This window comes from Coccomyxa subellipsoidea, assembly GCF_000258705.1.
Source record: "Coccomyxa subellipsoidea C-169, whole genome shotgun sequence".
NCBI lineage: Eukaryota > Viridiplantae > Chlorophyta > Trebouxiophyceae > Coccomyxaceae > Coccomyxa > Coccomyxa subellipsoidea.
In genome coordinates, this window is record NW_005178024.1 from 175,727 (window position 1) to 202,023 (window position 26,297).

Sequence of the window (26,297 nt, forward strand, 5' to 3'; positions counted from 1 at the left end):
GACTAGCAGCGATGGGGAGATTTTCCTGGGTAGGTCTGTATCTCAGCTGCGTTTCTTGAGGGTTGAGAGCCAAGGAGACCTCAATATCAGGCTTGCGCTTCCCTTTCTCTCCGGCCTTTCACTCAGCGCCCACGGCAATTTGGAGCTGGAATTTTATGGGCTTGACGCCGTAGGTGCCCGCCTAGAATCATTATATTTGTCATGGGTGACATCAAGAACCATGCCTGCAGTGGCTGATGTCTTGAAGGCGGTCTGTCAACCAAACATAATGGCTGGCAGGATATTTTGTGAGAGTGGGTTCAAGTACATTGGCGTAAAATGCCCTCGTTTGGGACGCCCAAAGCCCATCTTGCACTGTGATGTTGAGAGTGGCGCATGTGGTGCATGCATCAATCCAGGCAGTTTTGGAATATGCGGCACCCACGGCTGATCCGCACATGAAAAAGTTCGGTGGAAATTTCTACTGGTTGCTTGGGTACTGGGTGCCGCAAAAAGGCTGCAAGTAGATGAATAGGCTCCAATAAAGCACTTGCACACGTACCTTGAATTCAGAGGATTTGCATGCTCTCTAGACTAGTTGAGTCTCAACATCTTGGACTTCACCACTGCCGCAGCTGATATACCTGGACATAAGACTGGGTGAATAGTGTCGGAGGGAGAGCTTGAAGCACTGCTCCGGCTGCAGACATTGAAGCTAGCTTATGCAGCTGTGTATTCAACCGAGTTCATGCCGGACTTAGATGCGGGCCTTGCGCATGCATGTGCATATGCGTGCTACAGGCTGCGCTACACGTCAGAATTGTGTGTACAGCATGCATATTGGCCTCAACAGATTGTGGTCACAGGACCGTGGGATTTATGGAAGTTCTAAAGTGGTGAGCATTCTATTGATTTTTCTCAGCTGGGCTATCGCAGGTTTCAACTGGTCTGCTGTGGAATGTGGTCCCTAGCCTATCCTCTCTTGCTGCGCTCATGATAGCTGCACGTTTGTCCTTTTGCTGCCCCACTCTCAGCTGCACAAATGCAGCAAGGGGGTTGCAAGCAAGCCCGTCAATTTCTCCAAGTTCCCACTTGCTGGTGTCTAAGTTTCTGCGCAGACTTCCATGGCGCCTGTCAAGCTACGGTTCTCACTCGCGCTCGGCGCACTTCTGTTCTGCTGCAGTATAAAACAATGCCTGTTCGTCGCTTCAGGAATACCCTGCACATGCGTTGTAGAGTCCCCCCTGCCTGCTTCCAAAGCAACAGAGGCCATAGCGACTGCTGACGGCAGCAGATTGGGGAAGGACATATTTCCGCAGCGTTCTGTGCATCGGCATCGGGTGTTCAATGCCGCATGTTCTGGTAGTTCTTGTGTTTGGCGCGCGTTGTCAGAAGTCAAACTGGTTCAGGGGCTCGTTCCAGAGGGTGGAGGCGTCCAGGAGATTCAGATCAAAGGTGCTCAGATCCGACTGGGTGCCTGCAAGGCACCAGCAACAACACTGTCAGATTTGAGTGGAGTCTCACTAATGCGCTGATATCTTTGCTTCTGCAAAGAAGGCCGCTGGCAAGAGAATCATCAAGACTGCAACATGTTCACTTCTGCTAGCATGCATTTCAGAGGCTCCTTGCAAAACTATTTGATGCATGACTGACTGCAACAGGCCTACCCCGCCTACAGATATCCAGAAGAGGATACTTCTCTTAGGCAGCAAGGATTGAGAGTAACTGGCCATTTTGACAAGAGTCCCAGTCGAGCAATGTGGCTGGAATACTTCTCTTAGGCAGCAGGGATTTAGAGGATAATGGGCCATTTTGACATGAGTCCCATTCGTGTAACGAGGCTGAAAGACTTCTCTTAGGCACCATTGATTTAGAGGATAATGGGCCATCTTGACATGAGTCCCAGTTGTATAACGAGGCTGGGAAAGTACCGTGAAGAGTGAATCCTTCAGTCGCAGTGGGAGGCGCGTCGGGAGCGCGGCCGATGGCGAATCCGCCAGCTGGCGGCATGTGGCAGGCTCCAAAGCGGTACTCCAGTGTTAGCGCGGCCGGCGCTGCCGGGCGCCAGCCGTCAACGGCATGCCCAGCGCCTGACCAGGCTATTTCACGTAAGCATTTGAACTAGACTGAAGATTGAATAAAGAGCATACTCCTATCACCAAAGAGCGCATCTCTAGATTTGCCCTTCTGTGAATGAGCACTCTCACAATAGGCTGACTGAAACGCAGCAATCAGTCATCTCAGAAGTCTGTGGCATCAACTTTGCAGGATTGCCCTTCCCTGGAAAGTCAATGTAGGAACACACCGTCATGATTGAGAGCCAGCCTAGCACACACTGTCTGACATCCTGAAAACCCAACACATGCAGCCTTGGATAGCAGGGTCAGACGTAGCTTAGCGCACAATCTCCGAATAGGTGTGACAAAAACTTCGCAGGAGGAACATGGTCTAAGCATTCGCCAGAGCTCTTGCTGACTGATTGTGCATTGTGCACTGGTCTTCCAGGACCTTCTTGGGCACCGAGCTGAGCTTGATGGAATCTGTGCGCACCTGCACTCTTGGCTGCAGGGTGCATGCGCCCCCCGCTGGTGATTTTGGCGTTGGCAATTACTCGCTGCATGCCGGAGCCGGGGGCCGGGCCGCGCATCGCCCCGGCAGACGCGCCAACCGGGCTGGCCGAGCAGCGCGAGCTGTCCTGGCTGCCGGAGCGTTCCCTCTTCTCCGGGGCCGGTGCCTTGCGCGCCGTCAGCAGCAGATTGTCTGCCCACTCCTGCGCAGCCAAGTTTGGCAGGGGTCTCTCAGGGCCGAGCCTTACTGATCATTAGAGCTTGAACAGGAGATAATGTCCTGGTCAATATCATCTGCAATATCCGTATTGGGCAGCCAATAGTTTGTCCTTGAGGGGCAGCCATTAATCTCCTAATGCGTGCCCATTGAAGAAAATCTACCAAGGCTGTGCTTTGCGGAGAACGCAGAATAGATATGACTCATCTGCAATGCATGCAGGATCATGTTGCTTGCGCATGCAAGCGCGGCGCATTGGAAGCCAGATCACAGGTTTGGCATTTCTACACCGCGAAGAACAGGGCCCACTCAGTGGGCAATCTCGCCGGGAGTCCCTATCTCAAGAGAATGGGAAAGTGGCAGCACCTGGGTGTCGCGGTCGATGGGGGAGTGGGGGGCTGGGCGGTATCCGGAGTGGATCACATCGAGTGCGCCGATATTGCGCAGGTTGCGCGGCGCCAGCGACAGGCTGGGGGACGGCGGCTTCCTCAGCACCAGGTCCACCTGTTGGGCAGATTGGGTTATACATATTTCAATAGAAAACTTCTAATCAATTTCCAGGCCCCTGTTTTGATTGCGAGGTCGCCAAGGATCACATGCCAAGGCAACGAAATGCAGACGAGGACTGAGGTTGCTCTCACTGCTGTCACTGGTATCCAGGTGTGAATCATAATCCTGCTGGTGAGCGTAACATGCCCCATGGCAAGGAAGTATTGCTACTCCGGGAGCAGGGTCTTAGCGTTTGCACCGCAAGACAGCCCTACTTGCCGCCCGCACTGCCACGTGATTGTCTTGAATCCGTTCTTGGTTTTGCTGGCTTCTTCCTTGTTTTCTGATTGGAACAACATAATGGTTACGGATGTACTGATGCACCAGCAGGTTACTTTCCCTGACGTATCTGAATCTGCTTGATGTGAACCTGATTTGCATGACATGAGATTAAAGCTTTTTGAAGAAAAGGGAAACTGAAAGTTTAAGGCTCACGTGGAAGCGGTCCATGTCGCCGGAGTCCATGTCGGAGCTGTCGGCGCCGTTGTCCAGGCTGGCGGCTCGGCGCACGTCCACGTCAGCATTGATGAGCTGGCGCAGCTCGGGTGTCAGGCCAGGAGTGGACGCCGCGGGAGACTGCCCCGGCCCTCTCTGGACACTCGCGGGGGACCCATGCTCCTGCCGTCCCTGGCTCATGCCTGTGGACACATGACAACGTCAGACATTGAAGCATTTTTGGCGCCTGAATATGTTCTTCTCACCAATGTAAGCCTTCTCAAAATGTGTACATTACCCGCCTGCTGCAGGACCCATTCTGTCTGCAAGTGTTCAGCGTATGTTGCAAAGTGTAAGGATTACAGGGCGAGTCATGCACATAAGCCCTGATCCTGCATGTTTAATGACATACAAGCGGATGCAAGGGCACTTGCTGGCAAGCCACCCTGACTCCCTCTTTTGCAAAGGCAAAGCCTTGGAAGACATTGCTGCAGCAATGAAGAGATGCATCCAACATAAGGGGCACATGCTGACTCACCGGCAACTGACAGCTGCCCGGCAGATTCTGGGCGGCTGCCGGCGGGCACCCAGCCGACGGACATGATGCCCTCGCGAATGAGCTCGTCTGTGCACAGGTCCTCCGTCTCCCCAGTCTCATACACCACCTGGCATTGCTTGCTGTTCAGCTGCGCACACACACACACACACATACACGCAATACTCAGCATCAAGACTTGTCTTGCACAATCAATCTGCAATGCTGGCAAGGAGCCAGTCAGAAGAGTTTTTTGCAAGCTGTCGCGCATAGTTAGTGGCATTGTCAGAGAGAGTGATCGCCAAGGAACCCAAGCAATCCATCAATTAGCAGTCAAGTGACGTTTACACTGCAAATCTTATTTCAAAAAGATGACAACCAACCCTGGCAAGCCAAACAGTCGGCAAAAGAGACAAGGTAGCATAGAACAAGTGTTTAGATGGGGAGCATACTTTGATGATGCGCGCGAGCCACCAGGTGGCGTCCTGCGGCCAGAACACCTCCACCTGCTGCCCCTTGAAGTTTCCAGCATGGCTTATGTCCCCCCGCTGCAGCAGCCGCCGCACCATTTCCGGCCTCTCCCCGGGCCCCCCCACTTTGCCAGCGGTGGCCGCGGTCCACCTGGCTGTGGCGGCCGCGGCGGCGGTGGCGGCGGCCGTCGCGTCGAAGGCCTCGGAGAGGGGACGCCGCGTGGCTGGGCGGTCAGGGCAGGTGGAGGGCCGCTTGGCTGGCTTGCCCCAGCTGTTGTAGGTCAACTTCACCGGCTTGGACACCGCCAGCACCTGCAGGAAAGAAACACCAGGCTCATCAATTTTGTTCCTGGGAGTTTAAAAAAACCAACTTCACCAATCAAATAGCACGGCACCAAAAACAGAGTACAGGTACGCAATGTGCATGCATGCTCCTGGCACTGAATAGCTTGGTCTGCCAGACAAGCACCCCCTAAATTTCCATAATTATCATACTGGGGTTCTTTGTGGACATACGGCTTGTTCTTGATCCGTGCCATGGCACTGAATAGCTTGTCTACCTTCCCGCCTGCCCTTTCACCAGGCATGCTTAACAACATGCCACAGGATATGTTACGGAGCACATGCTACACTATACTGTTTGTTTCAAAAAAAACACGAGGGTCCAAAGGGCTCGCACAGAGCAGACACCCACCTTGTGCTGGTGGCGGGTTGGGGTGACCGAGGGTGTGTCGGAGGGCGAGCCTGCCACTGACGCGGCGTCAATGGCCGAAGCTGCCTGCTCCGGCAGCGCGATGAACGACGCGTTGGCCAGCGCAGCGCCATTCTCCACCAGCACCTTCGCCTCAGCCTGGGATACATACCAAGTCATGTATCTCAACAAGTGTGCTGGGGTCTTGGGCATGATTAAGGAAAGCAGAGCATGATTGCCTAAGGATCTTGGTAATCCATTGCCTTCCTCTGCAAGGGCAATGGTGCCGGCGCTTGGAAGTGCTTCCCATGTCAGAGTCTAGCTGTTTGGCATTGTTGTCACAAGGATGACCCGTCAAGTGCTTGAAGGGCAAGTCAGATGGGATACCAGCCCGGGACCAGGCGATGGCATGCTATTATTGATGGTGGTATTCCAAAAAGGCACAATCTGGTGCCCTTTCAGACATTCTATCGCAATTTTCAGAGAGTCCATTGAAGAGCGCACACCTGGGTGATGTTTTTGACGGCGCCGGTGGTCCAGATGGCGGCGCCCGCGTCTCGCCGTCGGATGGACGCGGATCGGCCGCGGCCGCGCGTGGCGTCCGGCTTCTCGCACAGCTTCCGGCGCAGCCAGGCGCCGTTGTTGGACGCGGTGTGATGCCCAAACACCTCCAGGAATATCGCGCGCAGCTTTGGCACTCCCAAGCCCACCAGGTCCCTGCACACCAACTCGCGATCAAAACTTGAAAAGTCATGGTTCACGAATGCTTGATGAAGGACCAATTTCTCCATCTCAAGCAGTGTCTATCAGCATTGGTCAATTTTGCCTGCCTAAAGACAATCTGGCTAGGCTACGAGCTGCCCTGCTGAATTGCACAGTCTTTGGCTGACCATTGCCACTCTTCTGATATAAGCAGGGATCTGGACAGCCTGATGAAGCGTACAACAGGCAACATCTGTGGTCTCAAGCAGCGCCTATGAATGCCACCCAATTTGGGCTGACTAGCAGACCAAAGGTATTTCCAATAACGAAGAAATGTTTGGATCCAGCCATTAAATTACAGTGCACCAATGCATGACCATGTGGCTAAGAAGGCAGCAGCAGGCGGGAAGGGGGGCTCACTGGGGATTCATGCCGCCCCCGCCATACCAAGTCACTGGACGGCCCCCGCGTGTGGTGCCATCACTGCTCTTCTCCTTTTTCCCCTTCTGCAATGCAGCACAGGAAACACAGTCAAGACACAACGACTGCAGCGTACATGTTCCTTTTTCATCTTCCAGGAATCCAGCACACAAAAATAACTCCAGACAAGCACACTGCACTGCTCTGCGGCTCCCATAAACAGCCCTGCCATGAGACTCTCCTGCTGGGCAGTCCATGAGACAGCCAGCTTGCTGCTGTGTCATCAAGAAATGAGGGGTTTGCGAGCTGACATGCGCATGCAGAAAGTCAGAAGACATGAGGGGCTCAAACCTGGCTGTTAGAGGCCTGGTGGGTGATTGTCCCTGCTTGGCAGGGATCTGAGCCAGCTGCTGGGGTCCATGCATAACTTGAAGCAGCCTGACAGACAGCAAGAAAGCTTCAGAAGACTGTGTGAGGCTGGAAAACAGCATGCATGCCTTTTGATAGCGACGCTGCAATGGGCCTGCAAGAGTGGGCTCAGAGTTATGCAGACGTAAGATGTCCGAGGCGAGATAAGCATTGCATGATTATGAGCTGCGCCGTGTGATGTACCTTCTTTCGAGGGTCCGCTGCGGAAGGGTATACTCCGCCAGGCATTGCTTTCCTCTTGCCTGAGGGCTTTGCTGTCTGACCGCCAGCAGCCTTTGACGGAGGTCCACCAGCAGGATTCCTGCATGTCACAGTCCCTTCAGTTCCGGTTTCCTGCCTGGCAGCTGTCCATGAGCTGATCAAAGGGTGCTTGCAGGCTGGCCATCTTATAATATTAAATCACAAAGGTGGGAAGCTCTCACAGCCATCTGTCACTGCAGAAGAGCTTCGAGTGGGAGCATAGACATATGGTGTAATGGTGTTGCTGAATACTTGCTACTTGGAAGAGTATCTCGTCGAAGTGATGGGCAGGGAAAGTGGTGTGAGCTACAGGCATATTGGACGTAGGCACGATTCCTTTGATGCCTGTCAAAAAGCACTTATAAGGCTTGCCGCCTGATGACTGCCCGCAGCTGCCAAACGATATCACGCTGGACTCATAGCGGCAGTAGCGCTCGGGATGGTTCACGTGTCGAAGCTAAGGGCGCCTTACGCAAAACTTCTCGCCAAGTCGGTGGAACACGCTCACCTCATCCATTGCGTCTCCGGAGCAGCATATATTTCCTCCATCACATCCCGCTCGCCGACCTGCAGAGCCAGTTCTCACCGTATGACTCTCTGACAATGACATTAGCGCGTTGTGTCATAGGACAAGATGGTGACGGAGAGTCCTAGCGGGACGATGCCCAGCATATGTAAGAGAGACATAATGTGTGGAACGCCATTTGCGCAAAATTTCGCGCAGCAAGGCACTAAGCCGACACTGGTCCCTGGCTTCATCCAGCAGGTGACAGGTCCGTTGGCTCCAGACATTGGCCCAACTTCAAGTGTCAGGAGGCCAGCATCTGCTCACTCTGAAGGGTCTAGAAACACTCTGTTAGTCTGATGAATGCAGAGCGCGCTTCATATCTGAACAGGAAACTCCTGGAATCCCTGAAAGCAGTTGAGCTGGTGCAGCCCATTATGGACACCTTGTGCAGGAGTCACGGTTTGCAGCTGCGATTGATGACCTCATTACGTACCTTGTCTATGAATACAGGAGATCGCAAGTGTCCTGGACCGTCCATGCCCCAATCCTGCTTCAGCATTGCCTTCAGCTACTTTGTGAGGGAAGATTGTGTGCAGGGCTCCAGACTGTCTACATCCAGTATCTGCAGCCCATCGCCAGGTCCTGCAGCCCTCTCCAGCTTCCAAAGTATTCGAATGGTAATCTCTCAAGCCTAAAGCAGTCGTATTCGTTGGAAAGGACAATGTTTCGAAACACGTTGGCGGCAAAGAACGCCGCAGGACGGGCGACATGTCTTTTGACGTCATCATATTTTTTGGTGCATGCGTATGTTTCCCCAATGCTTCATTGTCAAAGATCCTCGAGAACTCTCCTTTATTTTCTCAAGAAAGTATCTTCTTGGGACCAGACCGCGTTTGCGTGCCTTTGTGCACTCTAACGTGAGGTCCTCCCATTGAGTTTATGCTCAGATCGTTTCAAGGAAGTCTCCTGTGTGCTTCTTGCCATTGGTTTCGTAGTGCCAATATCGTCTCTAGCAGATTTGTATCTCAGAGACAGCAGTCAGCGTTCAATCGTCCAATCCCTGTGAAGGCCATTTCTTGGTCCTGCAGACAAATCTCGCTCAGAGCAAGCGCCACTGACGTCCAAATCAAGCTGCAGGAGTCCAACGAGATTACTGGTGATACGCCGAGCAACAAGCCGCAAGTGATCATACTGACTGGGCCCACAGCGGTGGGCAAGACCAATGCCGCCCTGGCCCTTGCAGAGAGGATTGGTGGAGAGATCATCAGCGCTGACTCCGTGCAAGTGTACTCTGGGCTCGATGTCGGGTCAGACAAGGTACATCGCGCAACATTTGTCGTTTGGCAGAGTGATCATGAAATCTGTAACTGCTTGCCCACTGCTCAGATGCCCACTGCTGTCGCGCAGATCTTGCTCGCAGAAAGGAGGGGCATCCCGCACCATCTCCTGGACATCCTGTCTCCCAAGGAGGAGTTTTCGGCAGGGGACTTCTACACACTGGCACGCACAGCAACTGCCGACATCCTGCAGGTCAGGTCTCCCTGTCTCATCGCCCTGCTGTATGCCTCCTTCTGCCTAATGTTCACATCAAGCAACACCACACCGCATAGATTCCATCCTCCCTAGTCAAACCATGATAATTACATAATAATAGGTGATTTTTCATTTGTTCTGGTCTAAGGTGTCATAGCTTTTGAGTTGCAGAGGACAGGCTCCGGGGAGGCACTTTGAGTGACTTTTCAATCCCCCAAATTCTGCTTCAGACCATTCGGTGCTGTGCATGGCATGGGTGCAGCTAGCTCTGACGTGGGAGTGTATCTGCGCAGAGGGGAAAGGTGCCAATAGTGGCAGGGGGCACCGGCTTCTACCTGCGCTGGTTCATCCATGGCAAGCCGCAGACTCCAGTCTCCACTGCTCAGACAGCCAAGGAGGTGGAAGCCCTTCTGGAGCAGGTGTGTCAGGCCTCACTTCTGCTCTTTTATTAATAATGAGAGAGGGCACGAGTCAAAGGCTGCGCCTTGCAGTCCAAACAAGAATCTTCAACAATGCAAACATCTGAGCCTAGGAGATGCCTTCCTGTTCATCCTTCTGGCTACGGCTACTGTGTCACTGGAAAGGCTGACTGGATGCGCCAAACAAACAGAGCAAGCACGCCTTGCATCCTTGATGTTTTAAGGATCAGCCAGACTTTTATTTTGTATGCAGGCTTGGAAGGATGAGGCTGACAGGTCAGGCAAGCCTCTGACAGCGGAGGAGCGGTGGGAAGTGGGCATAGCAAAGATCGCTGCTCTGGGCGACCCCGCTTCTGCAGAGAGGTGACTCTCGCATTGATAATAATGCACTCATCAGCGTGGCTCCGCACTCTGTCCCATTTTGACAGGACCTGTCCTTCTTTGCCCGCTTCCGTGCTATATTGTAGCTCTACACTTGCAGCATGGTGCGGTGCAGTCAAGGTTCGGTGGCATCAATGTTTCCCCAATCTGGACCCTACAGAGATGCAAAGTTTCATATCATGCGATTGCAGCTACCTCAATTCTCTTGAGTGCTCGTGTTATCTTAATCAGCTGAGTGCATCTCGCTGTAGTATAAATTATACTGTCCTGCCAGGCAAGACAGTCAGCAGTAGCTATGGGCCTGCAGATATGCATTATACTCGTAGTAATGGCTGACTAATTTGCTGTGCTGGCAGACTGAGGGAGGTGCCAGGCAATTACTACCGCCTGAACAGGGTGCTGGAGATCCTGCTGGGGACTGGGGGGAGGCCCCTGGCGGAGCTTAATTTGGACACAGGGGCCCCCCTGGATTACGATTTTAGATGCTTCTTCCTGAACAGGCCGCGCCTCGAGCTGTACCGCCGAATCGACGCGCGCTGTGAAGAGATGGTTGTGGGCGGTCTGCTGCAGGTGCGTCGCAGTTTTGTTATCAGTGCTGCAAAACAATCTCAAGCTCAATCTTACTTATTATAGACCCCGAAATATGGGGTTTGGGGTTATATGGAAACTCTAACTGGGTGGTTGCGGATAGATGGACTTGATTCAAACTTGTGTGTATTGGTAATACCTCAACTTTCTGTGGTCATCTATAGGACGCCGTGCGCAGTGGAAAATCCCGCGAAAGCCCGTGTTTTTCTGCGGGCCGTGTTATGATAGTCTAAACGTTTCTGTGATGACCAGGCAATTCTTGTTTGGAAGGGATAGGTGGAAGGGATAGAAAGCGCGGTTGAAAACCCTTGTGACATTGCTTCATACATTAGGTCGCATGCATAATATGATGTAATGGGCTTGCACCATGTTTATTCTGGAGCTGACAGCGCAATTAACCTTGGGGTAGTTTATCACGTGACGTGCATGCGCCCGGCAGGAGGCAGCGTGGCTATTGGACCAGGGGCTGACTCCGGATGAGAAGTGCGCGGCGCGCGCGATCGGCTACCGGCAGGCAATGGAGTTTTTGATAAGATGCCGGGCCGACGCCGCCCACATCACCGGCGACAATCTGGTGAGTCATGTTGTGAGTTACTGTATCTCAAATGGCGCTGTTCGTTTAGGTCACCTTGGCGCTGTAGGTCTAAAATCACAGTGCCTGTCAGGGATAATCCTGTGCAAATGATCCCACGTCTTTGTCTGCTCTATCGGTAGCAATGGGGCTCTGCATATGGACAGTCAAGGAGCCCTGGATATAGTTCACAAGACGTTTCTGTACTGTGATCCTGCATGGATTGCGCATGAGCCAAGAGCGTTCTACTGGGCAAGCATGTGAACTGCTTGCTTAAGGAAGGCTCTTGGCTTATGTGCAAGCTGGTGACAGGTGAATGAAGCTCTGTACCTCCCATTCACGGTGTCCCCACTGAGAGGATGCTATTCTGACCTCATCAAAAGGCCTGCCAGCTTCAACGTGTTGCCAACCTGCCTCAGAAGGAATTACTCAGTCTTGGTGCAGCTTCTAGAGCATGAGAGTTCCAATGCAGTGTGCCAAATGTGCACTGCGCAGGTACAGATGGTTCGAGACATCCAAAGGGCTTCACGCAATCTGTGCCATCGCCAGCTCAGCTGGTTCAGGGACGAGCCGCTGTTCCGGTGGGTGGAAGCTGGTCGGGAGCCGGCTGACATCGTCGATGACATCATCGCTGCGCTTGCGGACAGCTCCCATAAAGGTGCCCTCGCCCCCGTGCATCAACCTTGCAGGTTGAGAGGGAAACGTAGATAGCGCCAGGCCCTCATCGAACTCAAAAGGGCGGCACATCTCCTTACACGTGAAGATGCTGGTCGTTGGTGCATGCATCCGATGCGTTCAAGTCTCTCACTGGGCATCTGCAAAAGGTTGCTGCACCTCGAGCGCAAGGTGCTTCCTGTTGGAGATCCTGGACTTCCATTTGAACATACTAGTTGAAATGCAACACCTCCCGATCTGATGGAATGTGTTGTGCTGCCAAATTGCTTGATTTACAGACTAAAGGCCGAGTCAGATGCGCCAAAAAAAGGTTGTGCACATGCATGATGCTGAGGATGCTGTGCAGGCAGTTCTGGCGAGGATGGGAGGCTCAGCAAGCAGGAGGAGCGGGAGTTGAAGTCCTACATCACCAAGCTGCAGCTCTTTGAGCGTGAAGATGTTGTGCAGGAGTGCCTTGCAACTGTCCAAAAGCTTTCTTGAGGTCTGCTGACATATAATAAAGAGAGGTTTGGTCTCTAGGTGGCTGGGCGGGACATTCAGTCTTTAGATCTATGATGTCACCTACAAGTGAATATTTCCACTCGTGGGTTGGTTGCAGTGTTGCAAGGTTGCTGAATTCAGTCGCCGAATGCAGTTCAATAGCCACATGTGACTGCATTGAAGAAATCTGTGGACATCAGGCGCTGGTTGCACTCAGGGGTATGGAAGCTGATGCATAGACCTGGAAATAGGCACGGGAATCTGCATGCAGTAAAAATTTCCTTGAAGCCGCTTCAAAGAAGGAAAATTCCTACTACCGGTAAGTACCTTTACAGGAAAATCTTACAGAAATGAGCGATATTCTTGGGAATTTTACACAGGTGTGTTCACGCATGCAGCAGGCATTTTGATCAAGCAGTGTGCAGTAGATCTCTTTAACCGCCAGAATTGTAGTTGCAAGCTAGATCCTGCTGCTGGAATTCAGCCTGCCATGCTGTGCCTGCGTGGCTAGCACAGCACGGCAGTGACGTCACAGAAGTCTTCATCCTGTTCCTCTCTTCTTTCTTCTTGAAACAAATCGGAGCATTGAACACCATTCTGCGCAGGTGAAAGCAAAGAGTGTAGGATAGTTCACCGCTGCAATTTTGGACCAATTTTGCATTGAGAAATGTGCCTTTGAGAAACTGAGGTCCTCCTTCCTGGCTTCTTCCGTTGCCATTGGCGTCGCAACTAGTAAGCTAGATCATGATGGCAATACACTGGATGATGTTCACTGGACCCTGTCGACCAACATGAGCACAACTAAGACTATAGGATGGCTGATGCTATGTGGGCAGCCTGGCCTTGGACGAGGTGAAAGTACCATTTTCTCAGTTGAACAGACTCTTGAATAACAATGAGCCTTGAAGAGGCGCAAGCTGGAAGATGCATCGCGCATGTCGACCTGGACGGTGAGAGTCTCTGTCATCACACAACGATCAGAGGCACTTGTACTGAGCTGCTGCAACAGGTTGTCAGAGACTTACGTTGTCTGCCAAGACGCTATGTGTTGATCTTGAGAGCACAACAGTTGCAGTCGAGAAGAGGGCGCCTGCACGTCCTTGTCCCTTTGCAAGCCATTGCCTAAGCCTATGGATCGTTTGTGGCGCAGCATTCTACGTTCAAGTCGAGCTGAAGCAGCACCCTGCATTGGCTGGCAAGCCGACTGGAGTGATTCAGGTGGGCATGACGTGATGGCACCTTTGCTCAAGACACCTGCCTGTGCTGTGCTCTCAGTGAGTAGGCAATCTGCTTGCCTTGCATGTGCCTCTTTGTTCTGCGCATTGATCCGCTTAGAGTGGGAATACCTGAAAGCGTGTAAATCTATTTCCGAGCGCAACACTGCTTCGAGTGCGCTTGCGGAGTTGCAGTACAACCCGAATGGAGACTTGAGCACATTGCGGCCTGATGAGGAGCGGATCTTCAACAGCAGCAATGGCAGCCTCATTGCAGTCGGCTACGAGGCCAGAGCAAAGGGTGTCAAACGGTGCGTATGCCAACTCCCCATCATGCATCCTTCACCGCACACAAATTCTGTCAAGCATGGCGCCAATCGCCTTGCCAGTACCTCCACCGGTTCTCGTTTCAGGGATGGCACCCTCAGAAATTCCCCATGCAAGCTGTTTGTATTCATTCCACGCAGTTGGGAGCGGTTTTGATGGGCATTCTGAGAGACATGTAGATTTGGTGCATGACATGTAATTCTCTGGACCGTAAGGTCTCGGATGACCTCTTAGTGGGGCTATCTATTGCATGCATGAAAGCAGGGATGCTTGAAGACAATCCCGGCTTGGTCTATGAAGTGCGATTGCACATGCACAGGGGAATGAGGGGGGATGATGCGCGCAAGGTGTGCCCAGACCTAAATCTGGTGCAGGTGCCTGTGGCCCATGGCAAGGCAGATCTGACGCTATATCGAGCATCCGGCAAACAGGTGATTCTGCGCTCGCAATGCCTGACGCTTTGATGCTTGCATGGAAGATTTTTCGAGGAAATCTTTGTGCATGCCAGCTTTTGTAGATGTGACGCAAGAGGATTGACTGCTCAGAAATCGAAGTTACTGACTGCTGCTTCGACATCTGCATTTGGCCAGTCAGAGCTTGACGGCTTCGCACAGGCCAAAATTTACACATTGTGCTCATCACATTTGCTTCAGTAAGATCATATCTCATGTTCATCTGTCCCAGTGTGTACATGCATGGCCTTCTCAATATACATACACCGCTTCTCTGTCATTCAAAGGATGCTTCAGCTAAAGCACATCGTATCTTCATTCGCCCAATACGCATGTTCCCATAGTCAATACTCATACACTGTGTTTCCAATGGTTTGAATGTGTATGCACAGGTGCTCAACATTCTGGCAAGGCTGTCGGTAGCGGAGCGAGCCTCCATCGACGAGTGCTACCTGGACATAACAGAGGAGGCCAAGAGGCGGCTGGCGGCCAGCTCTGCCCACCCGCCCCTTCCCATCAATGTGGGCGAGGTTCATGTCTGCGGCGAGGCAAGCCCCTAGTTTTACCCCTTTTGTCCGCCAAGGACTCTGGGTGTATATAAAGGAAGCAGCTTCTGTTGGGGTGCTGTGGGATTGGAAATGCTGTCTCGGCGCTGCCTCGCCTTTCTGCCTCGCTTCACGAGGCAAGCTGCTGGGTAATCTGTTTTGCATTCAAGCGTGTGTGCCAAAAGGGACCTATGTTGTCGCAGTATGGGACTTCTGGTACTGTGTTTGCCCAGTGATCCATGTGCCCTAAGGCGCTGTTGTGGATCATGGACGAACAGCGGCATGTTTATAGAGAATATACTGCACAGCACCTGCTTCATCAAATCGCCTTGGTGAAAGCGTGAACAGGTCTCTTGTTGCATTCAGGCCGCCTAGGGGTGTCTAATGAATTTTGTGTCTGAGCTGAGATCATGGACATCTTCCTGGCTGGAGGGGAGGGCGCGACGGAGGCATGGTCGCACCGGCCGGTCATTGTCTTTCATGTCAGGTCGCTCTCTGTAGCAGGTCGCCAATTGGTGTCCAGAGAAACCTCACATGAAGTTCATTGTCAACCGCGCATGCATCAAAAGTTAAGGCTGTGACTGAGATATAGCATTTTCCCTGGCAGGAGGGTGAGGGTGGGACGGAGGCGTGGTGGCACCGGCCGGTGGGCGCCTGGGGCCCAGGGCAGCGGCTGCTGGCGTGCGGCGCGGCCGTCGTGGCAGAACTGCGCGCAGCCGTCAGGCGCGAGCTAGGCTACAGCTGCTCCGCAGGTGGGTACCTCTGTTGCATTGCCTCTTTCTTTGGCATTCACTTGTATTACGCCGGCCAAGTTTGATTTTGGAGATTTGGGCTGCGGCTGCTCTGCAGGTGGGAAAGCCACTCTTCATGCCTTCACGTAGAATGCTCACCTGCTTTCATCACAGGCTCCAGTTTCTATCAATTCTTCCTGCGCATGCACCTGTGATTGATGGCTGGGATTCGTGGCTGCTTCTGAACAAAATTGGGTCACAGAGGAAAGGAATTTGGGACCAAAAATGAGTCAGTGTTGTCCCCATTCTTTTCAGGCAGGCATGTTTGGGGCGGGAACTTTAGCCCTTCATGCAACGGGAACATGAGATCATACAATCCACTGCGCAGAGTCCACATCATGCCAGGACCTCTTTGAAAAGCGCAGTGGTCACTGGCTTACCCATAAGCGTGTCCAGCAACACCTATGGACCAGACAAATCTAGCTCGATGGGGGGGTTGGCATAGCTTTGCTGTGCTGCTGTACAAAGTCAAATATTAGCTTCATGCACTTGCATGTGCGGGTGCAGGCATCGCACACAACAAGATCCTGGCCAAGCTGGCGTCGGGCATGCACAAGCCCAGTCAGCAGACATTAGTCACCCTTGACTGCGTGCCGGGCCTCATGGCGGGCCTCCCCATTCCCAAGCTGCGCCAGCTGGGCGGCAAATTTGGCGAGGAGATCATGACAGCGCTCAACATCACAACCGTGGGTGCGTATTGTCTCTGCCTCTGTATTCTCTCTCTGTTCTCTGTGAATTCACTGCGGATCACTGCTTCTCATCACTTAATGTGGTTTTTCCTGCCCTCTAATTTGTATTTGGTGATCAACATCGGGTAATGATATGCTGGTGGGAAGATACCACCTTGTTTTTCTAAAAACGTTGTTCAAACTGGGCGTTTCATGTGTTCATCTGCATGTCAGGCATGTCAGAGCTATTTTCTTTTCAGACTGCAAGCAAAGGTCTGATGCGATCCTGTCGACATGGCCGCCAGTTGATACCCCAACAGTTCCACCAGTAAGAAACACACCCAGATCTATTGAATGCGGGGTAACTGAATTGACGTGACATGCGTGTTGGACTGATCAGGTGAGCTGTCAGCGGTGCCGCTGCGGCGACTGGAGGCGGTGTGTAGCCAGGCCGACGCGCTCTGGCTGCACCGCCTCTCCCGAGGCATCGACGACGAAGAGGTGCAGATTTCCCTCCACCTTTTTTCCCTAATAGCATCAATGCTCATGGATTCTCGTACTCTTCAAAGAGGCCTGCATTAAACCTTTCTGTTGTCCTGTCCATCGCATCTAGCACCCATATCAGCACGGTCTTTGCCCTCTCTGGTGGATGCTTGCATGTATGCATCGCATCTCCCCATTGGATCCATGTGAGCAGGGGGTGGCTACCAGACTACCAGGGGGCACTCGTCAGTACCCTCTGCGGTGACCTGTGTCTCCTGGAGCATGCCATTTACCCAGAATTTCAATCCAATCCGAGATAGGCCACATGTGGCAACACTCATGTTGGCACATGCAGGTGAAGGAGCGGCAGCTGCCGCAGTCGATCTCATGCGGCAAGACATTCCGGGGCCACACGGCACTGAAAGCCTTCCCGGCAGTCCATAAATGGCTGGGGGAACTCGGCGACGAACTTGAAGAGCGCATTACGGCAGACCGTGCTGACAACGAGCGCGTGCCCCGCCTTCTCACGGTGCGTGCCCCCTGAACCCAATCGCTCATTCCCCCTGGGCTCTTCCTGTAAAGGTCTTAACTAACCTATAACGCTTCAGCCTTAATCTACTTGACGAGAAGCATCATAAGGGGGGTAACTGTTTGCAGATGACTTCACCTGCAGCCGAGTCTTCCTAATGGAATTGAGTGGTTTATTTGTCTTCAGAATTCATTGTACACCCTAGACCATGAATTGATGGCTTGACCTGCCCATATTCCTTTTGCAATGCACTGGACCTTTAGCTGGGGTATTCTGATACCTAACATGCATTAGGAATGTGAAGACAGGGCACAGGATCCAAAGGTTAGGGTTCCCTGCTCTTTTGAAAAATGCAGCCGGCAAAGCACCTCCTCTGCAACTAGGAGGTGCTTTTCTGCTGGACATGCCGGTCACGATCCTGGGGTTGAATCGGCGGACACATCATTGCAGAAGGCGTTTGGCTGCTCTTTGAAAAGGCTGCCTGTCACACTCTGCAGAGTCCTGTTCGCCGGTTCTATCCTCCAGGATCCTGACCAGCACAATGCCTCCACTATTTTGAAAAGGTCTTGCAAATCAATGGACTTTGCAGGCGATGACTTGCTACTTACCAGCTTATTTCCTGCCGGCATGAGTGGCTGGCTTCTCTTGCGCACTTGACTCATCACCTTGACTCTTTTCTTCGTGCCAGGTGGGCATGTGGGGGGAGGGGGGCCCGGGCACGTCTGGGGGCAGCGTGTCACGCTCATGCCAGCTGCGCCGACCAGAGTCACAGCCCATGGCAGAAGACGGCCTCAAACTGGTGCGAGGGAACGCCCCCAGGCTCTGCCTCTGCCTTCACCCTGACAGTCGCTGTCAGCATGTCCTGACCATTGAGCCGAGCACAGGAGCATTAATCCCTGTTCAAGTGTTTGTGAAGATGTCATTGTGTTGGCATCTTTGAGCGCGAGCTGTACCATCGTCAGGTACCCTTCGCCCTTGCTTGCAATGAGAATGGCGCTGCCGCTGATGGTGCTATAGATTGCGAGAAAAGCTGATAACACCTTGGCATCCTTGAATGCTCTTTTGCACCTAAGAGTACAGCCTGCTTCTGCTGTGATTTTTGCATGCCTGTTTGGCTTCAATACGGCAAAAGCATCAAGTCCTCTGGCATTATTGTTGATCAGCCACAGAAATTTTGTACCAGCTGACCATCTCATGAATGGCATTTCTGGTCTTGATTCTGCGCAGATCAAGCGGTGGGCGTCTGACCGACCCGGCTGGGCGATCACATCCCTCTACATGACAGCCTCTAACTTCCAGGCGGCTCCCACTGGGTCATCCACAATCACACGCTTCCTCAAGCCCAAATCAGCGCCAGGTCAGCAGTCACCGCCCCCTTCAGGGTCCAGTCACCCTGCCCCGTCAGCATCCGCTCAGCCTATTTCAGTGCACTTAGGTGAGTGTCAAATGCCACCTTTTGCTGTGGGGCAAGTTCCACTGTTGCATGTTTTTCTCTTGAAAGACTGGAATATCAGGACTGTCTGCTGTGTCCTTTATAGGTGAACAGCTAAGGGATGAAGGCATAGTTTCCTGCGCACACTGACGCGCTGATTCAAAAGATCTGATGTGGCTGCAGATGAGGAGCCTGCAGTGACTTCACAGCCCGCAGCTGCAGTATCAAATAGGAGCCACGCTGCAATTGACAGACCAGAAGCTCAGCAGCCTGAACCTTTTACTCTCCAAAATCACCCGTCAGCATCACCAGAAAGTGCCCTGGGAAGGCATGCATCAGAGCCTGCTCAGCTGGGAAGGGAAGCTCTCACAGCAGTTATCAGGCACAGAGCTCAGCCCAGCACAGCAGCTGCAGCACTTGCTGCGCCAGCTTCTGGGGTTGAGGAAGCTAGGCTTGATGATGTCAGCGGAGATGGTGATTTGGGAATGCTTGAAGTGGGGGATGCCGGGGAGCAACAAGAAGGGGCGAATGTGGAAGGTGATGGGGCGGCAGCTTCCTGGAAGCAGGAAGCTGAGGGGCCGGCAGCTTCTCAGAGGCGGGAAGCTGCTGCGCAGCCGCACAGAAGCGGCGCCCTGGACGCTCCGCTGCTATTGCAGTGCACCGAGGAGGTGGGTCGGGAAGTCTCTGTTGTGATGTCAAACTTGGATCTTTTTACTGTAGTTGAGAAGCCAAAGTGCTTCCTAGCGGATTTGATCTCGTGGTTTTTTCTGCCGTCTTCTCATTCTGCCGAGTTTGCAGAACGACGAGACGGAGAGTGAAAGTAGCAAATCAAATCCGTTGGAGACAAACAGGGTCCTCTTAACTGGCCCCCGTGACTGCTCCTAGCGCTCTATGCACGAAAATTGTGAGTTATAGCATCGATCCTAAACCAACCCGGGGGCCACCCTCAACTTGTGTCCCTGCCAACACAAGCATTATGACAAGAGACAGACTGGCCTGAAGAGGTCGGATCGGGCGGCTCTGGCTGCGGGGATGGAATCTCGTCAAATTTTTCTAATGATTCATGTCTCATTCCTTCCGGTGAAATGACATGCAGCAAGGCAGCGCAGCGCCAGAGATAGGACAAAGGGCTGCCTCGCAACTGAATACCATGGCCTCGCAGCGAGTACACAATGAAATCGTACTTGTTTGAAACGGTCTAATTAGAGTATGAAACTGGGCATTGCTGCGTAGGACATGGACCCTGAGGTTTTGGCCGCGCTGCCGGCCGACATTCGCCGCGAGCTGCGGCTGGCACTCATGGCGCGCCGTCCGGCCCCGGCCGCGGCAGAGGGAACGCGTGGCCGCCCCGGCCCGCCGCAGCGCGCAAAGCGTGCGCGCCGCGGCGGCCCAGGTGGTGGCACCGCGCCGATCACCGACTTCTATCGCCGGGCCGCGCAGGGATGATCGAGCGTACCGCGCGGCCGCAACTGTTTGACAGCATCTTCTCTGCCACGCAGGTGTGTTCACACAAATTTCCGAACAAAGTGGGTGAAGCCGGCGCGGCGTGAAAAGCGCGCGCGCCGCGCCGGCGGCAACACCGCGCCGATCACCAAAAATTACCGCTGGGCCGCCCAGGGTGAACGACTGTGCTAAACAGCCATGGCCGCCGTCTCTGCCACCTCGGCAGGTCTGTTAAGGCAGTCCTAAGAAGAAGACTTGCTGAAGGCGAAAGATCTTTTTCGTTGAAACCTCCAGGAGGGAGAGAAAGAGAGGGATGTGGAAAGGGGTGAGGGAGAGACATGTATTTGAGAGCCAGCCAGGCTGGATGAAATGGAGGGCAACCCTGGTGTGAAACCTCGGCAGTTCCCTTGGGCAGGGAGGTATTAAATGGGTCCCGGAACGGAAAGAAGGTGCAATTCCCCGATGGTGCACTTGTCTGCATTGTGTGCAACGATAAAGGCAACCTCACTACATTCTAAAGATGTTGGCCTCTTGTACCCCGCTGTCTTCTGTTGCTCGGATCGGCAGCAACGGGAGGCTCCGCCCCAAACTGCGCCAGGACGCCCCGAAGCGCGCACATTTTGCCGTGAGGGCGTATTCGATCACGTTCAAATATCCCGATGAAGCAGACAAGGTCGTCGAGGTCGACGGTGAGCATTGCAACGGGGGAAGTCTCTTTTTTTGAGGAGTGTGATGCAGTCCTGAAAGCAACCTAGGGCAACACGGCGTAGGGCTTGGCTCGCCTGTATTCGTGATCTTTCTCCGACTTGGCATCCTGCATTTCCCCAAGCCTACACTAGTGATCGCAAATTTACGCTGTTGTATCTTTTGATTCCACTAGAGCTTCACGTGGTTCACGTGATTGCCTGGTGCCGTCAGCGATGGGCTTCTTGAGGTGCTTTGTTCCCCACAACGAGCATCTTGGTAACCCCTTTCATGTTCTTTTTGGACAGAAGTGGTTTCATCGCCAATGATCGGACAAATTTGCTCCAGCAATCTCCTAGGGTTCCTCACCATTCTTGATTACTGGCTTTGTATGCCGCATTCTGCTAAAGCTAGTATCCAGCCTGCCTGGTAGTAGGCTGAGCACTGCGAGCCCTCCCACAAGAAGCTGTTGTGTAACTCAGTGAGAGGCCTCCATGCCAAATTGAGTTTGGTGTACTGAGTAAGTGTTTTGCGCTCAGCAGCAGAAATACATCAAATTCTGAGATGCTAGTAATTTTAGCCATTAGACCTTGTGCGCTTACATGTTACTAAGCGAATGCTGTGTGCATGCCACAGCGGAGACGTACATTTTGGACGCGACAGACGATGCCGGGGTGGACATGCCTTACAGCTGCCGCAGCGGAACATGCTCCAGCTGCACCGGGAAGATTGTGAGTGGGACTTTGGACCAGGACGAACAGCAGTTTCTGCAGGAAGACCAAGTCGCGGCCGGCTACGTGCTCCTCTGCGTGAGTCCTTGTTTTATCGTGTAAAACCTGAATTTGTGCCCTTGCTGGCCCCGTTTAAATATTGCTTGCCGCAGGCTATGTGCTCCCTTTCATAAGCAACCCTGTCGCCCTCTGCTGCCCATGCTTCCTTCTTGGTTCCTTGTTTCATATTCTGCTTTTCAATTTTGCTGCTCCGCTTGAACCCCCCTGCACCCTGCCTCAGTGTCCCGTAAACTCACGTGTTTCAGCCAGACTCCTTGTCAGTCATCTCTTAGTCATCTGCCATGCGTTTGGCACATGCAGGGCAGGTGTTGCGAGTAGCTTGTGGCATTTTGTCTAACGTGTGTTCTGTTTGTTTTGGTGTCCAGGTCAGCTACCCCACCAGCGACCTGGTCATCGAGACTCACAAGGAGGACGAAGTCATGGGCTGAATTGATTCTGCTCTCCCGCTGCGCGCGTGAAGCTCTGTTTGATTTGCCCAATTGGCTTTCTTCTGTCTGATGTCTAATTTGAACCCCGGTGCCAGCGCAAGGAAGTTGCAATACCGTCATGCTTTCTATTGGAAAGAGCCAGTGGGGACCACAGATGATTACAAATTTGAATATTCATGCGGATACGCATCCCATGACATGCCATGCTCATCAATTGGGATTTCTGCTGATCTTAGATTCTGGCCAAGAATTGTATGCGGTGTATGTGTTAGATCAATTGATCAATAAGTAGTAGCAGTGAATGTCTTCAAAAAAATCTGGTCATGGTAGGACTGTCATTTGAAACTTCTGACAGCTCACTCTTGGCTTGCATTTCAATGATAAGCTGAAGGCTTAAGCTTTCGATCTGTAGGAACCAATGGATTTGAGCGTGTTGCTTTATAATGGCAATTTTGCATCACGAAGCGTATCACAAAATAGCCAGTTGCTCTGCAATATTGCTTGCCATCCGTATCAGTTGTAGACCACTCTATGTAATCATCAAAGCGCTGAATTTCAGAGCCAACAAATTGGTTGAAGTACAAACGTACATCAAATTCAAAAGCATGCCGGCTGAACGATCGATATATATCAGCCAATAAAAAGGCTTGCATGTGAAGGTTCTGCAGTGTTCAAGATCATTCCTACGGCACTCCATGCAGAGTGCCTGTTCAAAATACTCAAATCGAGGCGATGGAGATGCTCATGCTGCCGCCATCAAGTTGGATGTCATGGGGCCGTAAACGGGCGTATCCGGGCAGGTAAAGGTGCCCGCGGCCCGTAATGGGCACGCCAGAGGGAACTGCCCCGGATACGCGCACCGCCCACATCAGCACCTGCAGCCGCGCCGCCAGCTGGCGCTTGCCCTTTGGAAACCCTGCACATGACACACCACAATTGCTTTCACCACCCCAATGTGGAAGGGAAGGCAGGATGCTTATGCCAGAGCATGTGTTCACGAGCTCTATCAGAAAACATAACGCTTGAAAACTTTACCAGCACTCTCGGCCAACCTACCGTACAGTCCTGGAGCAAGTGCAACTAAAAGTTTGACCGATGTCATTGCCTGCTCTGACACTGCAATTTCCGACCTGCTCAGGCTGATCTTGCACACTGATCTTTGATCATGGCAGCCTTGAAGCTTGCAGGAGCTGAGCTTCCTTCAATTGAGCGCAAGCTAAGACGGGAGCTTGAGCCCTTGGCTCACGAGTTGGATAGGACAGCTTGCAAGAGCGGCACCTGACTGTGAGGATTTGTATTCAAACACGGAGATGACTGCTGAGTCAGGGAACACCTCCAGAGACCCGCGCCCATCCAGCTCAAACTGCGCGCAAAGCAGCTGCGAGGAAGCCGCCGCCTGCTCACAGCAAATCAGAGAACTGAGCCAAAAAAAGTATTTAGTGTCCCCCAATGTACAACACACCTTCCTACACAATATCAGATGCGCAGAATATCATTCTGCAGCAAAATTTGATCTAGACACGTGATGCCCTGGAGATGAGGTAGATTTGTGGAGAACATGATACCGATGAAGTGTACTGCCGCTTTTCTATATTGCATGCGTTGCGTTCCTAACGCCAGGAGCCCTTTCTCTCTGCATGGTGCTTGCGCCTCCTTGCGTGTCTTGCATATCCTCTTCTTAACATAATGTTGAATTTGCATTTGTTCAAAGTATCATAACCTTGAATTCGAATCTGAACCAACGCACCAGGAGAGCGATGCCGAGGCTGTCGGGCTGCGCCAGGTGGAACCGCAGCCTGATCAGGCCGCCCTTGGCTGCGCGCAGATATCTTATCAACCCCGAGAAGAACCTGCCAGCCCAGTAGGCAGGGGGAATGGCCCTGACGTCCTCAAGGTCCAAGTCATCCACCTGCAAGGTCAAAAAGTATACTTGGGGTTTGCGGGATTTTTATTTGAGATTAGCCCTAAATATTTCACTAGCATGCGCTCCTCTGTAGAAACAAGCTGCCAAGACGTCATTGCAGGCAGTGGCCCTTTTCAAATGTGGTTTCAATATATGCCTGCGTACAAGTAGCCACAGCCTGGTATAAGGACTTTTACAGGTAGTTGATCAGACCCCGGCATGAAATCAAGTCTCCGGGATGACTGGACTTGCAAGTAGAATGTCTACTCAGCTGGCTTGTGGACTACACCGGCGCTACAGGAATTTTGATCTCAACAGATGAGGCTTCAAGCTTGCACCAGTTTTGGGTGCTGCCAGCGCAATGGTTGATTGCCTGGAGAATTGCACTGCTGTGGCACAAATGAGAGAATGAGGCACCCACCTCTGAAAGTTCCCCTTCTTCTATCCCTTCACTGCCGCCCTCCTGGGTCACAACAGCCTCCAGCGTCTGCAGCTCTGTGATGGCAGCCTCAATTACCCTTCCCCTATCAAATCCCCCCTTTTTTCCCAGGTGCAGGCTGGCTTCCTCTGTTGCCACCTGTGCCCTTCTGATGTAAGACAAGGCCCTCCGGTTGCCCTCGTGATAGGTCGTTAACCGCCCCAGAAACAGCCGCACAAAGGCCACAAAGCACTCCTGCCATGGCAACTCCACATACTCATGCCTGCTCTCCATCTTCAGTGAGAAGTCCTGTCCTATCCTTGATATCACCACAGTGAGGAGTCACAACTGCACAGCTCTGTGAGCTGTGGTACTGGCCTGTTTGATCAGGCAATCACAACCCGAGTTGTGCTTTGTAAGTTTGCAAATAGGAAACATGCAATGGGTGCCATCCCAGCGTTGCCCACTTTGTCAATCTGCATCACTATGCAATCTGCATCATTACCTGCATGTTCACTGCATGCATATTTGTGCTGCCGAGGACAGGAGGGATCTAGGGACAAAGCATGCGATGCTGCATACCGGAGTTGCTACAGCCTCCACAAGGGCGTTCTGGCGGGCTGCTAGCTCGGCATCGCGCCTCCTTGCGGGTACATCCTTGGACAGCATCAGGGAGGATAGTCCCTGCAGACTGTGTATGTGTGCCAGCTCTGCGGCTTCCTTGCCATGAATCTTCCCCACTGCTTCCCTGCACATAAAAATTTATTCACTTTGTCATCATTACAACAGCAGGTCACAATTATTATGGGGCATATTCATGAAGCATTGAGAAGAATGGGGCATTATTCTTTGCAGTGCAGTGCAAAGTCTGCATGCATGCTTGCAAGCAATTGAAAGCGATTAGATAATGAGCAAATGAAGAGCCGTCAAAGAGCATGCTTAGGCGAGCAACTGAAAGAGCATATGTAGTCAGGTGAGGGGGGAATGTGGAGCTTGCCTGATGGCAACTTCGTTCAGGTAACCCAGCTGCTCACTCAGTTTCTCATTGCGCCGACGCAAGGATGCTAAATTGCGTTGCAAGACATCCACTTGTCGCGACAAGACCGCTGTGTCTTCTTTGCGCATTGTGATAGCTTCGTTGACCTTGTCTGTCAAAGCCTGGACCTGCATGTATCAGCCAGTCCACATTTGGTAGCAGAAAATGACTGGCAAGCACTTGCCAATTATTTGCAAAAAAAACAATGTGCAAGATACGCATCAGGCGGTGTCAAGCACTAGAAGACGTGCTGTGCCCTCTAAACCGCGTCACTTGCTCTCTGAGCGGACATACCTCTGGATTTTTGAATAGATTGCCCCACAGTTTCGACAGAAATCCAAATCCCGTAAGGCTGCGAACACCCACGCCCAATCGAGTTGACATGCTGACCAGATCCGGCGTCCATCCTGGGGTCGCAACAGCGCTGAACACAACTTTTCGCAGTGCAAGCGCCATGTAATGACCTAGCAGCTATTCTTTCCGCTTCAGCCATGTGGCATGAGGCTAGATGGCCTCAAATTTTCTATTGATGATCTGTACCGATCCTGCAAGGGCGAACACTGTGACCTGTGAATGTGTGCTTCCGACACTCAGATATCCACAACACTGATCACTGTTTGGATCTGCTGCGAGACTGGAGTCATAACGCCCGACAGAACTCTGTGCACGTGATATCAGGTGCCTGAAATCAAGGCGTGACTCAGCATCCTACTCTGTCGGGCAAAATCCACTACTTTAGTGGACATGCACTCCACTACATTAGT

The 26,297-nt window shown here is 52.5% G+C and overlaps 6 protein-coding genes across 6 annotated transcripts; 3 read left to right on the forward strand and 3 right to left on the reverse strand.

Annotated features, from left to right (window-relative positions):
* Window positions 1-1,367: 1,367 nt before the first annotated feature.
* COCSUDRAFT_67826 (hypothetical protein) lies at window positions 1,368-8,425 on the reverse strand (the record flags this gene model as incomplete). The annotated part of the gene is made up of 14 exons (XM_005643760.1): window positions 8,236-8,425; window positions 7,743-7,801; window positions 7,178-7,295; window positions 6,917-7,003; window positions 6,566-6,651; window positions 5,950-6,160; window positions 5,447-5,602; window positions 4,735-5,064; window positions 4,286-4,433; window positions 3,748-3,950; window positions 3,130-3,267; window positions 2,530-2,749; window positions 1,911-2,069; window positions 1,368-1,456 (listed from the first exon to the last, which is right to left on the reverse strand). The coding sequence occupies exons 1-14, from the start codon at window positions 8,299-8,301 to the stop codon at window positions 1,368-1,370; spliced, it is 2,070 nt and encodes a 689-aa protein (XP_005643817.1). The 5' UTR covers window positions 8,302-8,425.
* A 484-nt stretch (window positions 8,426-8,909) lies between these two features.
* On the forward strand, window positions 8,910-11,864 carry COCSUDRAFT_3943 (isopentenyl transferase; the record flags this gene model as incomplete). The annotated part of the gene is made up of 7 exons (XM_005643761.1): window positions 8,910-9,059; window positions 9,150-9,272; window positions 9,569-9,698; window positions 9,991-10,057; window positions 10,438-10,645; window positions 11,103-11,237; window positions 11,730-11,864. Coding segments are annotated over 7 exons (948 nt in total), but the record flags the coding sequence as incomplete, so codon positions are not given.
* Window positions 11,865-13,783: 1,919 nt separating this feature from the next.
* On the forward strand, window positions 13,784-19,537 carry COCSUDRAFT_1971 (DNA/RNA polymerase; the record flags this gene model as incomplete). Its single annotated transcript, XM_005643762.1, has 10 exons — window positions 13,784-13,914; window positions 14,250-14,361; window positions 14,775-14,918; window positions 15,538-15,679; window positions 16,226-16,408; window positions 16,787-16,887; window positions 17,225-17,398; window positions 18,087-18,197; window positions 18,626-18,785; window positions 19,434-19,537. Coding segments are annotated over 10 exons (1,362 nt in total), but the record flags the coding sequence as incomplete, so codon positions are not given.
* A 1,217-nt stretch (window positions 19,538-20,754) lies between these two features.
* On the forward strand, window positions 20,755-22,739 carry COCSUDRAFT_31164 (ferredoxin). The gene is made up of 3 exons (XM_005643763.1): window positions 20,755-20,962; window positions 21,594-21,766; window positions 22,114-22,739. Exons 1-3 carry the CDS (start codon window positions 20,794-20,796, stop codon window positions 22,174-22,176), a joined length of 405 nt encoding a protein of 134 aa, XP_005643820.1. The 5' UTR covers window positions 20,755-20,793; the 3' UTR covers window positions 22,177-22,739.
* A 156-nt stretch (window positions 22,740-22,895) lies between these two features.
* COCSUDRAFT_58576 (hypothetical protein) lies at window positions 22,896-25,166 on the reverse strand (the record flags this gene model as incomplete). The annotated part of the gene is made up of 5 exons (XM_005643764.1): window positions 22,896-23,092; window positions 23,455-23,572; window positions 23,924-24,085; window positions 24,501-24,752; window positions 25,080-25,166. 5 exons carry the CDS (start codon window positions 25,164-25,166, stop codon window positions 22,896-22,898), a joined length of 816 nt encoding a protein of 271 aa, XP_005643821.1.
* A 319-nt stretch (window positions 25,167-25,485) lies between these two features.
* On the reverse strand, window positions 25,486-26,125 carry COCSUDRAFT_67828 (hypothetical protein; the record flags this gene model as incomplete). Its single annotated transcript, XM_005643765.1, has 2 exons — window positions 25,828-26,125; window positions 25,486-25,661 (listed from the first exon to the last, which is right to left on the reverse strand). Coding segments are annotated over exons 1-2 (336 nt in total), but the record flags the coding sequence as incomplete, so codon positions are not given.
* Between the last annotated feature and the right edge of the window lie 172 nt (window positions 26,126-26,297).